At 35.8% G+C, this 16,042-nt stretch overlaps 1 protein-coding gene across 1 annotated transcript; it reads right to left on the reverse strand.

The window, feature by feature from the left end:
* Nucleotides 1–1,387: 1,387 nt before the first annotated feature.
* LOC141706780 (uncharacterized) lies at nucleotides 1,388–6,496 on the reverse strand. Its single transcript, XM_074509608.1, has 2 exons — nucleotides 5,199–6,496; nucleotides 1,388–2,693 (listed from the first exon to the last, which is right to left on the reverse strand). The coding sequence occupies exons 1-2, from the start codon at nucleotides 6,315–6,317 to the stop codon at nucleotides 1,614–1,616; spliced, it is 2,199 nt and encodes a 732-aa protein (XP_074365709.1). The 5' UTR covers nucleotides 6,318–6,496; the 3' UTR covers nucleotides 1,388–1,613.
* Nucleotides 6,497–16,042: the final 9,546 nt, after the last annotated feature.

The following is a 16,042-nucleotide window of genomic DNA, read 5'->3' on the forward strand; positions in this document are numbered from 1 at the left end:
AGACTGAAATTCAGGTGGAGATTGAGGCTGTTGGAATGTTTCAACTTGTGGTGATTTTTGAAAGTGAGTGCGATCTGGGGATGAGGGTTGAGAGGCATCTCGTACTTTAGAAGATGTGTGTGACGGTGAGGAGGTTTGAGAGGCATCGCTTGCTTTAGAAGATGCAGGCCTTGGTGATGAGGGCTGATGGCCAGATTTAGGTGATGGGAGCTGAGAAGTATCTCGTTCTTGAGAAGGTATTTTCCATGGAGATGGGGGATTAGACGTGGCACTGAGTTGAGGTGATGGGGGCTGAGAAGCGGCCATGAGTTGAGGTGATGGTGGAGATGGTGATGGGAGCTGAGTAGGTGGGGAATGAGTTCTGGATGGTGACGGTGATGGTGATGCTGACCGAAAAGAATTTTCAGACTGGGACTTAGTTTCTGGTGGTACTTCAGCTTGGGGACGAGGTTCTTGTTTCGCGGATAACTTTGGAGACCATATCTGCGACGCCTGAGGTAAAATTCTGGGGGTAGAAGTAATTGTAATTGGCTCACTTTGGCTTTCAACAGTAGGTTGAATGGGAGGAGGTGGTTGTGCTGGGGCTATGCTCGTAAGCCTAAATGGCCTTCGAGCAGGCGTCATGGGGTTCACACTTGGCTCAACTTTTGTTTGAGGTTGAGACGGAGTCAAGGGGGCTTGCTGAGGTCTTTGAGCTGCAACCGGAGGAGGAGGTGCTGGTGCAGATGAAATCATCCAAGGTAGACGAAAACGAAACATTGGCCTTTGTTCCGCCATTTGCTTAATTTATGTGATAACAGAAAGACTTTGATGGTGTTGATACAAAACCAAATTAGACTGAATATGATGATGTTGATGTGCACCATTTTAAACCGAATGGCTAATAAATATGATTGGTTTTGATACCTAGCTTTTGCACTTGATGTTTATTTTCTTTGAGTGAAATCTTGTCTTTGAGAAGCACAAATTCTGTTGTAGTTTAGCACCCTGGATGTCCAGAATCACTTCATTACCTTTTCACGTTTCAGTTTATTCTGCCTTGGCTTAACTCCTTCATACATTACCCTGCCTGATAGAAAATTTTCACCAAAGAGGTAAACCACAAGCACAACTTGAAGTATTCTTAAGAAAAGTACAGATTGGCCAAGCAAAAAGAGCTCATAGGCTCGTAGCAGATTAAATTCTTATCGAACATGATACATTGTAAATGCAGAATACGTATTTTGAACACACACACACATGCAATCTGCAAGCATTATGTGTCATAAGCACACCCTAAAGAGGGATATCCACTGGATTACAATGCTCGAGGTCTCGAGATATAAAATTTGTTCATATCTCGAATCAGCGTCATTAATTTTCAAAAGAGTATGAGACTGCTCACAGCTTCCTGCAAAAAGCATAATAAGTTGAACATCTTTTACATTATTTTGCAATGCACTGGTAAACTTTCATCCTGGAAAGATCACTTACTAGTTACAGCTACAGTTCACAACTACTTTTCATTGGCTGTTCACAAAACAGGAGACGTGCATTACATAACATCAAGATAACCGTGAACCACTGTAACTTACTCCACATATTATAATTTGAAGAGCTCAATCTAAGTCCATTTACCGCTTTACCTGCGACATTGGTTTAGACCAAGTTGGTCTCTTGGTGTTTTTTAAAGTCTCAATTGCCATCAGGTGCACTTTAAGATGATCTGATGCAGTAAAACCTCTGGTTTCCATCAATCCTTGTACTCTCTTAGCATCTTGGGCAAATCTGCCATTTATAAGTGATCTGATAACCCTCTCAAACTCTTCATGAGTCAGTTGGTCCTTCTTACTCTCTATGACTCCCAACACTTGAAGAGCTTTCTTCTCAATCCCAGCCTTCAAATACATATCACAAAGGCTTATATGAAGCTTTAAAGGAGGAGCCTCACCCAGCTCAGTAATCTTACTCAACAAATCTTCGGCTTCCTCAACCAACTGTAATTGGCCAAACCAGTCCACCAGGACACTGTAGGTAGCAACACCAGGCTCAAAGCCATCCTTCTCAAGCTGCAGCAAAAGATCCAAGGCCTTGTCCAATAGATTTTTAGTCTCGTAAGCCGCAATCATGCTAGCAGTAGACCTGTCATCCGCCTTGTGACCCATACTAAGCATGTGGTCAAATTGGTGCCTTGCTTGATCTGGATCTCCGGTTTGCCCATATGCCTCAACAAGCAACCGACAGAATTCCTTGGTCGGATGGAACCCTGCAAACTGCATAGTAGTAGCAATTCTTTGTGTTCCGATAATGTCACAAGCCCGAACAAATGACCGAAGTAAATCCATATATATTTCCTCCGTGGGTTTGATATCCCTAGTCTCCATCTCAGTCACAATTGACTCAGCCAATTTCGGTTTCCCAGCATTTACACAGGCCATGATATAGGCATTGTAGACTTTCACATCGGGGACAAAACCTTGGCTCCTTAAGCTATCAAATGCCTCTTTTGTTCGATCAAGGTTGCCTGCTTTGCTGTACATGTGAACCAGCACATTTAATGTCAAAATATCTGGTATGATTCCAGCTTCATTCATTTTTTTCAGAATTCTCTCCGCATCATCTAATCTGTTCTCTTTTGCATGAGCATCAATAAGCTTTGAGTAATCACGAATATTAGTTTGGAAAGATTCTTCTTCGAGTAGAAGCTCCGCCACCTAGGAAAGAAATAACCGAATAAAATTTACAGCATATGGGAATTATAAGTGACAGTAGCAGCCCCGAGAGTTTCGGAAAGCTGTAATTAACAATCTTGTCATTATCTGCAAATGACCCCAAGATAAGAAAAGGACAAGCAAAAAAATGCTAAATATTTAGGACTTCAAAGAAGTTCATCTATAACAGCATCTTCACACATCCACCAGCAAGTTTTAGCCTTTTAGAGCACTTCTACAGCACCTTATACAATCTCGCCATTGCCTAATCTTTAGGAGGCTGTTTCAATATTATAAAAATCATTTTTTCCAAACTACACAACACTAGTGGACACTGGACACATATAATAACATAAGCAAAACAAAATCTACATTTAGTACATATTTAAGAATTAACGAAGCAGATCGTGTATCATGACAAAACGAAACGAATAAAAGTAACACGAAAATGAAGGACAGCAAGCACATTTACATATATTAAAGTGTTTGAGCATATCAAACTTAAAAACCTAATTTTTGCATATATAGAGAAGAGCAATCAGGGTGTACTATTTGTTTGTAGACAAACACATGGGAGGATAACTTTCCTGGTGTTGCAAAACAATGACACGCCTCACTGCATTAATTCTTTCCTAGCTGCCTCGAAGCTATCATGTAAAATTTTAAACTGAGCAAAGAGCATAATTAGGGTGTACTATTGTCTGTCTTCAAATAAAAATTTCACTACCAAACTTTTATTACATTCCTGATGATCAATTTTTTTTAATGATTTCAATGTAATCCTCATGTACTTAAAATAAGCCAAATTGAAGACAATGTTGTGTAAAGTCCATCTAAAATTCACCTAGTAAACAATCAACATACATTCAAGTCTCGTCCACAACCCGGCATTCCAAAGTGCACGTCAAGTCAAATTTAGGACGTGAACTTATAAAATACAGGATTATGATGAAAAGGATAATTGAAATTTCAGTGTTATTTTATGAAAAACCATTGATTCATGTATATAGACTTTTACATATGTATGCATGATCTCAAATATTTCCCTATATTTTAATATGCTGCAATTTTTCCCCTGTTTTTGTTTTACTTGTTTCACTAGACAAAGTAATGCCAGCAATTTTTTTCAAGCCCAAAGATCAAGTCATAGATACTTGTTCCCATTCAGAATGTAAACACAGATGAAAGGAAATAATGTCTGAAGAACTAATAAATAAGTAAAAATAGTATCAACACTTAAGTTCATAAAATTGTATGCAAGGAACATTGCTGAATAGATTCAAACAGATATATAGCTGAATAGATTCATAGTGCAAAACCACAAACATTTGACACCACAAAAAAACAATGGAAGTTCTGAAAGATTCCAGAAAGTAATCAACAGACACTAAACCTCCCATAAGTCCCAAAAAGTAAATCTATTATGTTTGTAATGTAAAAATCGAACTTGTCAAAGGATTGTCATCCGAATTTACCGGAGTTTGAACATTACCAGTATCAAACATTATCTATAAATGTATCAGTTGTGACATAAGCAAAGGTTTAGAAAGTGACGAGGAATGGAAGTACAAATAAAAAGTCTTTCAATTTTATTAGTAAATAGTTTAATCATATTTTACGTATTTTAATTAGCATATGTATTTATATGTTTATCCGTGGGGATAGTAGTTCGGTGAATATGTAGTAGGTTATTCATATAAGCCCAATGCTTTACGGGCCTTAGTTGGTCAATTAGGTTATGTTAGTGGAGTTTATATTCCCTAGATAAGTATCATAATCCACCCATTGTCTTCAACTTAATTATTGAAATATTAGCAAATATTGAATTGATTCTCTTTCATGGGTTTTGATCCATAGCTATTCTCCCTTCCGTAGTTGGAAATCCCTTGGGGTTGGAGTAGTGGATTTTTTTGCGGTTTATCCACCCAATCTTTTCTTATTCTTATTTTTCAAGAATCATTGTTAATTAATTCTTTCCTGCAAAGTCATGACCCAAACTTATCTTATGCTTATTTTTAGTTCAATAGTCATTGTTCTGTATTGCATCTGAAAGTCATACAGGCATAATACCACTCCTTTAAACAATGTAATATTTTCCATAAAAAATTATTTACAGAGAAGATATAAAACATTCATAAAGCTACTTTCTAAACCTGCAAAGTTACACTTATATGAACAGTATATTAACACACATATAAAACTGCTGACCTAGATTCACATATTAAAAACCCGTAATACATTTAGGTATAGACAGTTCTGAACTGATATTCACTAGTTAATTGATTTAACTTTTCAATAGAATAAAGTTGTAACTTGTAACAGTTACTATTAACCAAATGAAAATTTATGCACATGACAATACGTTATCATTTGGTACCATGCCATGAACTTCTCGAGATGAGATAATACAATCCAGACCTTTGAGAGCAAAAATAAACACTGCAGAATAAATTATATTGAGTTGCATAAATGAGACTGTAATAATAAAGGAAATAGTTCATGTAGTACCTTATAGTATATGGGGTCATTCTGTTCTTTTAACGTATCAAGCAAAGCAATCCAGTCAATCCTGCGGGGACTGAGAAGTTCCACCCATTCAGCTAATAGTGGAGACACGTCATCATCAGCTTGTAATGAAAGAATTTTCTCAGTAACAAGTTTGCATTTCCCTGATATCGGCTTTGCATCCTGAGGCCAAAGGATTTCTCCAGTCTGGTGAATTTTGTTTGCCACTTCAGCCCATTTAGGATCAGAGAGATCAAGACCATAAATCTTGTATTTTATCTTCCCATGTCTTTTGGGAAGAGTAAAAACCTTTTGATTCTCACCTAACGAAAAAGGACCGCTCGGAAGAGGACCACTTTCAATAGTCTCGCCTTCCCTCACAATTCCAGATTCGTCCGCTTCTTGGGCTTTCACTTCCTCCTCTCGAAGACATTTCAAACTCTCATAAAACTCACTCTCCTCAAGCTTCTCCCGAGCCCACTTAAACCTCAACTCTCTCAACATTTCCCCTCGAACACCAATCTCGCCAGCAAACTTATACATCTCCCTAACCTCATCATCTTGCAAAAAAGTCTTCATCTTCTCCTTCTTCCTCGCCCTCTCCATATCTTCCAAAACCGTAGTACTAACCTCCCAAACCGTCCTCCACAAATCCTCACTAAAATCATCCCCCCGCACATTAACCAACGAACTCAACATACTCTCAAGACCACTCTTATCAATCTCCGCCACAACCTTCGAAACAATAATCAACAACATTGCATCAATCGTCTGCTTATCCGAATTAGTATAAACCGCCGATAACTTCCCCCTCATTATCCAAACCAATCTCGACAAAAACTCATTCATACTCCCATCATCATCGACATCCTCAACATCACTCTCCACACCCAATTCTTGAACAGACTGATAAAACCTCCTAGAACTAAAACCCCAAAAGGGTTTTTCCCCTTTTACCCCTTTTCGATTTTCGAAAACAGAAAACCCCCCATTACCATAATCTAACAAAGTACTTAAAGGGGAAGCATTAATATATAAATGGGCACTGTTAGATACAATTCTACTACTCAATCTTGATAAATTGCTAACAGTTTGCCTAGAACACAATCTATAAATATTCATGACAATATAAAATCAAGAAAACAAGAAAAGAACAAGATTAAGATATAAAAATCGAAACTTTAAAAGACCCAGAAAATAAAGATCGAATCTTTACCTGAAAATCAAGAAAATAAATTAGGGTTTTTGTTTAACAGCCCAGAAGAGGGGAGTGGCAAGTGGAGAGAGCTGGGAGAAGAGAAGTAGGGTTTACACTTCACATTTTATTTATTTATTTTTACTGATTTATTGATAAAATTAAAAAAAAATGGTCTTTTTTAATCAGGTTCATAAAAATCGGCTCATTTTTTAGAAATTACTGTAAAATCGCTCAAAAATTGATAAAAAGTATTTGTCTGATTTGATTGAAATCTGATAAAATCGCCGATAAATTATTTGATTTTCGAAAAGACATCCGATAAATTATAAATCGGTACTTTCTACCTAACCAAATATTTCTAATTTTCAAAATATGTAACAATATTTTTAATTGGTCAATTATATAAACGATATATTAATTTTAAATTTAAATTTGAACTTTTTAGTCGACGATTGATGGTTTGCAATTTTATTTTTCTGGCCAAATAATTAATTATTTTATATTTAAATTGAACAATCTATATATTAAAAATAAATTAAGGATTAAAAGAATAACCAATTATGCGAACTACAAAATAGGTAAGAGTACAGACAACTAGGGGAACTGGAGTACTGGACCAAACCAAATGAGTTGGATCGAGGTTCTATCGGCCTTTAAAAGTTTAAATGATAAACTTTCGAGTAAAATGTACTTTGCACCCTCAGATAAAGTTTAAAAAATAATTTTGTACCAGAACTTTCGGAAATATAATTTGTACCTCTCAATTTTAATTTACTAATTCATTATGCACCCTTTTACAGATTATAATTAAAATAATAAGGGGTAAACATGAACTTTATTTTAAAATGTAAATAAATTTTAGTTAAAATTTCAAAAATAAGTTAAAATATTTATAAAAATGATTTCTTGTATACTAAATATTAATATTAATCATAATATTTTCATTAAATGCACTTTAAAATCATAATGACGTCAAATAATTTAAAATGAAATAATTAAATTAAATTAGATATATTATTAATATATATAATTATTTTGAAATTAATTTTGGTAAAATTATATAATTTCTGGCAGTAATAATATAACTAAAATTCAAAACTCAATTGTATAATATTATTCAATAAATTTAAAGTTATTATTTTATAGCTATAATAATAAATTCAGTTTTTAATATAATCTGAAAAATAAAAAAAATAGTTTAGTTAATATTTTACTGAAATTCCCATTCTACCCCTTACTTTTTAAATAATAACCGTCGAAATGGTGTTTTCTGAATTGGTGGGTTGAAGTTGAGGGATGCAAACTGAGTTTCCAATACTCTTGATACACATTTGTTTTTGAAACAAAATAAGAGGGTATATAGTGCATTTAACCCTAAACTCTTTAGATACTTCATACAAATTTTGGATCTAACTTTTTTTAAAGAAAAAAATAGATATTATCTAAAAAAAACGTGCTTAATAGATATTTTGATCCGGCTTAATCCTTTAAAAATATTTTTAAAATTTATCTGATTTTGAAATATTCAGAAGTTTTCCCCAAATTTTGGAATTTGGATAGAACGCGAGTTTTACGCATAATGCCGTATACGAGTTAATTATATTTTGCATTTTGAATTTGACCCAAAATCACTACTATATACTCACTTTAAAAAATTGCAATTATATTTGTGTTGTTTCAAACTCGATAAAACTAACACCTTTTTTGTCCAAATATTTATGCATGTTAATATTAATTGTACTAAGAATAATATTGGTATAAACCTTTTCAATGGTAAAAGTATTATTTACATCAAACCAGAATTTAACCTTAAAACTAGTTGCACATTGCAGTAATAGAGAAGTAATAACAGAAAGTGTGAAGAACTTCATTGATCATCATCTTTTTACTCAAATCATCATCATTACAATATTTTACATATCTTGTAGATGAAAAAATAAAACTAGAGATGGGGAGAGAGGGAGGGGGGGAGAGAGAGAGAGTAGAATTAAACTTCTAACTAACTAACTCTGTTGTGAACCACTACTTATCTCTAAATGAATACGACAAAAGCAGTTATCCATCCGGAATACAGTTGTCAATAATTTGTGATGTGATGAGCTCAACATCAGGATATGAATATATGAATCAGGATCAGAATATGAATCAGGATTCCTCAACATCAGGATCTGAATATATGAATCAGGATCATGATATGAATCAGGATTCCTCAGCATCAGGATCTAAATCAGGATGTCAATATGCAGGGTATGTTCCAATAGCCCCCTCAAGTTGGAGGATGCAGAAGAACGAATCAAAGATTCTTATGAAACTGTCATTCCCAACTTGAAGAGTGTTATTCCCAAGGAACTAACAATGAGATTTATAGAAGGGGGGTTGAATGTAAATCTCAAAACTTTTTAAAGTTTTGAGCAGTTTCAAAGGCTAGGTGTATAATGAACAGATGTGTGTGAATTGCTTTAAGCAAGTGCAGACAGGTGTATATTCAAAACACAAATGTAAAGAACACAGAAGCTTTTAAAATTTTTCTAGTGGATTTGTTGTTCCACCAGAGATGTGTATTTCAGAAAATCCGTGATACAAAGAATTGTTCACAGCTGCTTCCTAGTACAAACTAGATGATTTTCTATCTTAATTTTTCTAAATAGCTCTTGAAAATTCACACCTAATTACTAGCTGCAACTTGGTTTATATATCACCAAGTTTTACAAGTGAAGACAAAGATAAAATACAATTATAAAATAGTCCTTCACATATTTCTTCTTCATTTCTCTATCCAATGCAATCTAAAATAATATGTGAATCTTTGAATACTTTCTTGTTTGCACCAAAATGGAAATGATACTTTTTTTTTATTCCTCCAAGAGGCTACCACATTCCAATTATCTCTGTCAACCCATGTGCCTCTGTCAGCTTATGAATTGTCACTATCAACTGCTATGGAACTGAGCATCCATTGAATCTTTCATCCGTTGGTGGCTTTATCCGTTGATGCTCTTATCCGTTGATACTTTAGCAGTTAAAGTTTTATCCGTTGATGCACTCATCCGTTGATGGAGGTTATCCGTTGAAGCTTTAGAGACATCCGTTGAGGCTTTGTTTCTCATCTGTTGAAGGCCTTTAATTTACCAGTTGATACTACTTCATTTATACAAAATTACAAGGCATGAAATATTTACAATTAGCCCTCCTATTTGCATATCCACTAGTAGTCAACATGACTTATAATTTCCTACAACTTCTAAGAATTATAACTCATTTACAAAGACTGAAATGTGCTACAATACTAAACTTATTTCTAAGTAAAACTACTCCATTAACGGATAGCCAAAGTGGTCTTATCCGTTGAGGCTACAAACACTAGTTTTCTACTTAAGTGTTTTGTTTAACTTATCATCAAACTAATACACATATATTCCTAACAATCTCCCCCTATTTATGTCTACTAGAATTGTAGGCATAAATTCAAGGTTAACTTGATGATAACAAAACACTTAACAAATATATGAGTTGAAACTAAGTAGAAATTCAAAAGGCTGCAAAAGTGTATGTACTGAGATAGAGTTGAAGATTTACAGTGTTTCCAAGGGTGCTCCTTTAGCCTGAGCAAATCATTTTCTTTTCCTTTGTTCCCTTGTTTTCTTCCCTAGCCTCCTGTCATTTTCCTCTACTTGGAGTTGGAGTTGTCTGTAGAATTCAGCTTCATCTTCATCACTGATATCCAACTTAGATTGCATGTCCTTGAGAGTTTCATTACTGGCAATCTTAAGCTGGTCTTCAAGTCTGAAAAATCTTATGACTCCTTTATTGTCTCTGAACTCCATCAACCAATGAGGTGATTTATGTATTGTAGTTCCATGCTCTGGGATGAGTAATGTTCTAGGCAAGGAATTTGACTCCCACCAAGTCTTCCTTATGATGGCAATCTTGTTGAGAATCTCAGTCTTGGCAGTCCTGGTAAAACCAGTGTCCCTTTTTATAGCTGAGTAGACTCTAATCAAGGTAAAATAGCCCTCATTTAGAATTCTTTGAAGAGGCCAGGTCCTTTCCACACTTCCTTTATACTTGAACACTAGCCTATCTGGTAGCTGTCCATAGGCATTTATTCCCCTTACTTCCTCCAGCTCATCCAGGTAGAGTTCAATATGTGTATATTCTTTTATTTCACAAATGTGAACATAATCATCCTTTGAGGCTTGTGGCTTAGGCTTAGGTTTATGTTTCTGAGTGAATTTCCTTGAGGTTGGGGGAGGTGTGAATTTGGATTTTCTTTTCAGTTCCTTTGGTGGTGGAGAAGTAGTTAAGAAGGTAGGCAATTTGATGGTGTTCCAATCAATAGGTTCCTCTTTAGGGATGATTGGTTCACCATGGATATTGATACTGGGATCAACAACAAAAGGTTCAGGAATGGAAGGTAGTAGTTTGGATTTTGATTGGATTACTTCAGTGTCATCTTCACTCTTCCTTTTTGCCTTAACCTTCATTCTGTTACCCTTCTGCCATTTCTTTCTTTCCTCACTTTTTTCTTCCACACTTTCACCAACCACATTCCCCATATCCATATTTATGTTTTCAGTCTTGTTTCCTTCACTCTTGTCTTCAATCTTCTTCTTATCTTCAAGTTGACTTGACTTTAGCTATTTTTCAAGCTTTGCTTGTGCTCTTTTGTCAGCCTTCAGCTTTTTAGCTTCTTCCTTAAGCCTCATGGTCTCTTCCCTCTTGGCTATTGAGAATTTGGGATGTCCTTGAATAACACATATACTATTTCCCTCTCTATGGATGATAGCCATATTCATTCTTTCCACTACATCCTTGGTCTCTTTGTGCTTTATGATATTACCACCCAAAACTTTGTCTTCATCAGGCTTTGGAAGAGGAAAATCCACTTCTTTTAGCTGAGCAGGAGTTAGAGGGTTCTTTGTAGAGGCCTTGTTGAATCTAGTGATTGGCCTGAGTACCATGGGCTTCAGGTTCCTTGAAGAGGTTTCTTCAACCTTATTCCTCCTTGCTGGCTTGTGCTCCATAATGATTGGCTCAGCTTTTGTGTTATATTTCACAGATAGAGATTTTGCAGTTGTAGAACCAAACATTTGTTACATCCTTTCATCAATTTTCCTCCTTTGCTCTTTCACCTTCATCTCAGCTGCTGCTAGCTGGATTAGATCAATTCCATCAAGCTTTCCTTTGATTTGAAGTGTTGGAGAAGTAGTGATGGCAGGAACTAGCACTTTGGATATTTGAATTTGTATAGATGACTCCCCTTCCCCTTTATTCTCCCCCTTTTTTATCATCAAGGAGACGGGTCAACCCTGTGCTTTAGCCAGTTGCATTAGAAGACTTGTCTGCGACTGTTGATTTTGAAGAATGGTCACCATAGAGTTCTCAATAATTTGAACTCTTTTCCTCCAATTTGGCCATCTTCTTTTCAGCATTTGATTCTCTTCTCAGTCTCAGTAACAGTTATTGCATAGTACCAAAGGGCATAACTGCATCCAATTTCTCAGTAGTATAGGACTTTAAGTCAGCTATATCCCTTTTGAGTTCATCCATACTTAGATTTTGTCCTAATTGTTGTAGCTTCATGAGGTGTAAAGAATCTAAGTGTGCTTGGAGAATGGCCTTGGTACTAGCATTGGAAGTTTCCTGAATTGCCTTTTGGATAACCATGACTTGTTTGATTAAAGATACATTGAAATGCCCTGGGGTAGAATCCTTTGTCAATGCCCATTCAGGTAACTCTGGAATAGAGCTTGGGTCTTCATCTCCCCCTAAGCTCATGCTTCCATCAAAATAACCAAATTCATCATCATTAGAATTTACTCCAAATTCTTCAGATGGCTCTCCAGCTGTAGAAGGCATCATATTGGCAGCAGCTTTATCCCTTTATAGAGATTCTGAAGTATGTACTAGGTTTAGAGTCTTTGCTGCCTCCTCATTGCCCTGAGTAGCCAACAGTTGATAGGCTGACACATGATGAGTAAAAGTGTCAGCATTCAAGGAAATGTTATCAATTTCAGCTCTGTAATGTTGCTGAAATTGTCTTCCCTTGTTAGCATCATCCACAATCATTGACTCACTAGCAATGGTTGGATCCACCCTTATATCTCTTGTACCTGCTTTTCTCTCAATTTCTCTCTTTTCTTGCATCAGGGGCTCCCCCGGCTCACACTCCTCACACCCTCACCTTCACCTACTAAGGTGGTACTCTTCTCACTTTCTTTTGCCATGCTAGAAGAAATAGCATGCATATTTATATTCTCAAGCTCTTTTTTTTCCTAGGAGCAACCCAGCCTCTCACTCAAGTTTTCACTCCCTTCCCTCAGTCCTAGAAGTGATTGTACAGTAACCATGTCTTTTACACTTGGAGTTAATTCAGTTGTTTGTGTAGAGACCATCAACGGATAATGTTAGATATATTTGATAATGTCATGGCTAATATGTTTTATGTTTAGCTTTCAGATCTTATTTGAACAGGATAAATCAGTACTTAACTGTTGATCAGTACTTATACTGGAAGTCAGGACTTAAGGATATCAGTACTTATGTTATCAGGAGATAATCATCAGAAGATAGATATCAGAACTTAGGTGCTGAAGGACAATCAGATAAGGACAGTAGCTGATTAAAGAAAAGAAGATCAAGATAAACATAAGAAGAGATATGCATGAAGAAGGAATTCCGTAAAGAATGGAATACTTGGAAGAAAAGATATCTGATTGATATATTTTAGGAAGCAGAATTATATTCCAAATCAATTAGCGATTATCTTGTAACTGTGTAGTATATAAACATAGACATAGGGTTTACACTATAAGTGTTATCATTATTAGACAAGATTATTCATTGTAACCCTAGCAGCTCTCGTGATATTTGTTCATCACTGAGAGGTAACAGTTCCATACTGTAACAGAGTTTATTGTTTCAATAAAGTTTGTTTTCTGTTACTTAAGTTCTTAAAGTTCGATTTGAGTGTACTATACACTGTATTCACCCCCTCTACAGTGTGTGTGTGACCTAACAATTGGTATCAGAGCCTATCTGTTAACATACATACAGTTAAAGATCCAAACACAATCATGTCGGACACAGAAACTCCAACTAAGCCTACCAAAACTGAGGAATCACCAAAGACACAAATTCAGAGTCGGTATGAGACCATCAGAGTTCCCATACTGAGACCATCTAAATATCCCATATGGAAGGTAAGGATGACCATGTTCCTGGAAGCAACAGATCCAAAATACCTTGATAGAATCAAGGAAGGCCCTCACAAACCATCCAAGCTTGCTGTTGCAGTTGCAGGTGAAGCAGCAAAGACCGTACCAAAAGATAAGAGTGATTATACTGCTGAAGACATAACATCAATTGCTAAGGATGCTAAGGTACGACACTTACTGCATAGTGCCATTGATAATGTAATGTCAAACAGGGTAATCAACTGCAAGACTGCTAAGGAAATATGAGATGCTCTGGAAACAAGGTGTCAGGGAACTGACACAATTAAGAAGAACAGGAAGACAATACTCACTCAAGAGTATGAACACTTTGACTCAAAGACTAATGAGTCATTGAATGATTTATATGATAGATTTGTCAAACTTTTGAATGATTTGTCATTGGTTGATAAAGAGTATTATCTTGAAGATTCAAACCTTAAGTTCCTGTTAGCTCTTCCTGAATGCTGGGATTTGAAGGTAACGACAATAAGAGACAACTACAATCTTGATGAAACAACTCTTGACGAAATCTATGGAATGCTCAAGGCTCATGAGCTGGAGATGGAACAAAGAAGCAAGAGGAAAGGAGGAAAGTCAAGGACAGTTGCTCTTAAGGCTGAAGAAGAATTCCCCAAAGCAGCTTCCTCAAAGAAAGACAAGATAAAAACTCTTTTCATAAAGTCTGATACTGAGTCATCAAGTTCTGAGAGTGATGATGACTCAGATTCTGAAAGCTTGCCTGAGACTGATGCTGATGAGGAGATGATGAAGCTGTGTGCTCTTATGGTGAAAGGAATCACAAAGATTGCATACAGGAAGTTCAGGAAGGGAAAAAAGTTTTCCAGGAAAGGCATAAGTTCTGATAAGAAGAATTTCAGAAGATCTGAAGACAGAGGAGGAAAGTCTGACAGAGGAGATTACACCAATGTTAAATGCTATAACTGTGGTGAGAAAGGCCACATATCTCCTGACTGCAAGAAGGTAAAGGGTGACAAAGGCAAGGCTCTTGTCACAAAGCAGAAAAGATGGACAGACACCTCAGACTCTGAAAGTGAGAAAAACTATGCATTGATGGCAAATGCTGATAAAGAAAGTGCTGAGAGCAGTTCTGAAGCTGCTGAAACAAAGGTACCTCAGACTACTTATGCTTTTCATACTGATGATATTAATGAGTTGAGAAGATATCTTAAAACCATGTTTGTTAGTTATAGAGATCAAACTTTAACATGTGAAAGATTAACTTCTGAAAATCTTGCATTTAAGAAAAGAAATGATTTCTTAGAAAAAGAGTTAGTCATGTTCCATCAAACTCAGAAGGATAGAGATGATGCTTTTTATGTTAGGAATGAAGTGCTAAAATTAAATGAATCTCTAAAAACTGAGTTAGAAAAGGAAAGAGAGATTATCAGGACTTGGACTAACTCTGGCAAAACAACTCAAAATTTGCTAAGTAGTGGAAACTGGAAAGAGGGCTTAGGTTATGGAGAAGATAAGAAAGATAAAGGAACTGAAGAAATTAAGTCTGTTGATAAGCAAAAGCCAAAGTTAAAACCTGTTAAGTTTGTAACTGTAAAGTTTGAAAATGAAAAATCAGAAGTTACAAAGAAATTAACTTCTGACAAACTAAAACAGGAAAAGACAGCTGAAGTGAACATAGGCTTAATGACAAAGAAGCAGCTTAAGCATAAGCTGAAAGATGTTAAGAATGCAAATAAGGTAAAATCACCTAGGAAAAATAGGAATGGAAAGGAAGGTGTGAATAAAAGCAATGATTATAAACCTGTTCCTGATGCTCCTAGGAAAACATGTCATAACTGTGGAAGTTCTAACCATCTGGCTTCTTTTTGCAGGAAGAATAAGAATATTAACTCCTTACCTTCAAAATCAGGAGTTAAGAGTCAGTTTGTTAGATACAAACCACAAAATCCTTATTTTCATTGTGGTAGTTTATGGCATTCCATTTATACTTGTAAGGAATATCATAGTTTGTACTATGATTATTTTCAAATAAAACCTTCTTTGAAGAAAGTTTCCATTGTTCCTTCTAGTGTAAATTCTGATTCAAAGTCTGATAATGTAAGTTCTGATAAGAAAATTGTTAACATAAACTCTGATGCTAAATCCGCTGCAAATGTTAATAAACTTAATAAGGCCAAAGGATCCAAGCAAGTCTGGGTCCTTAAAATTACTAATTAGTGGTCTTTGTGATTGCAGGGCAACAGGAAAAATATTCTAGTTCTGGACAGTGGATGTTCAGGACATATGACTGGAAATAAGGCCCTGCTATCAGACTTTGTGGAGAAAGCTGGCCCAAGTGTTTCTTATGGAGATGGCAACATTGGAAAAATATTGGGATATGGCATATCAATCTTGGAAGTGTCATAATTAAACAAGTAGCTCTAGTCTCAGGACTTAAACACAACCTACTGAGT

The sequence above is a fragment of the Apium graveolens genome, chromosome 2 (assembly GCF_009905375.1).
Source record: "Apium graveolens cultivar Ventura chromosome 2, ASM990537v1, whole genome shotgun sequence".
Taxonomy (NCBI): Eukaryota; Viridiplantae; Streptophyta; class Magnoliopsida; order Apiales; family Apiaceae; genus Apium; species Apium graveolens.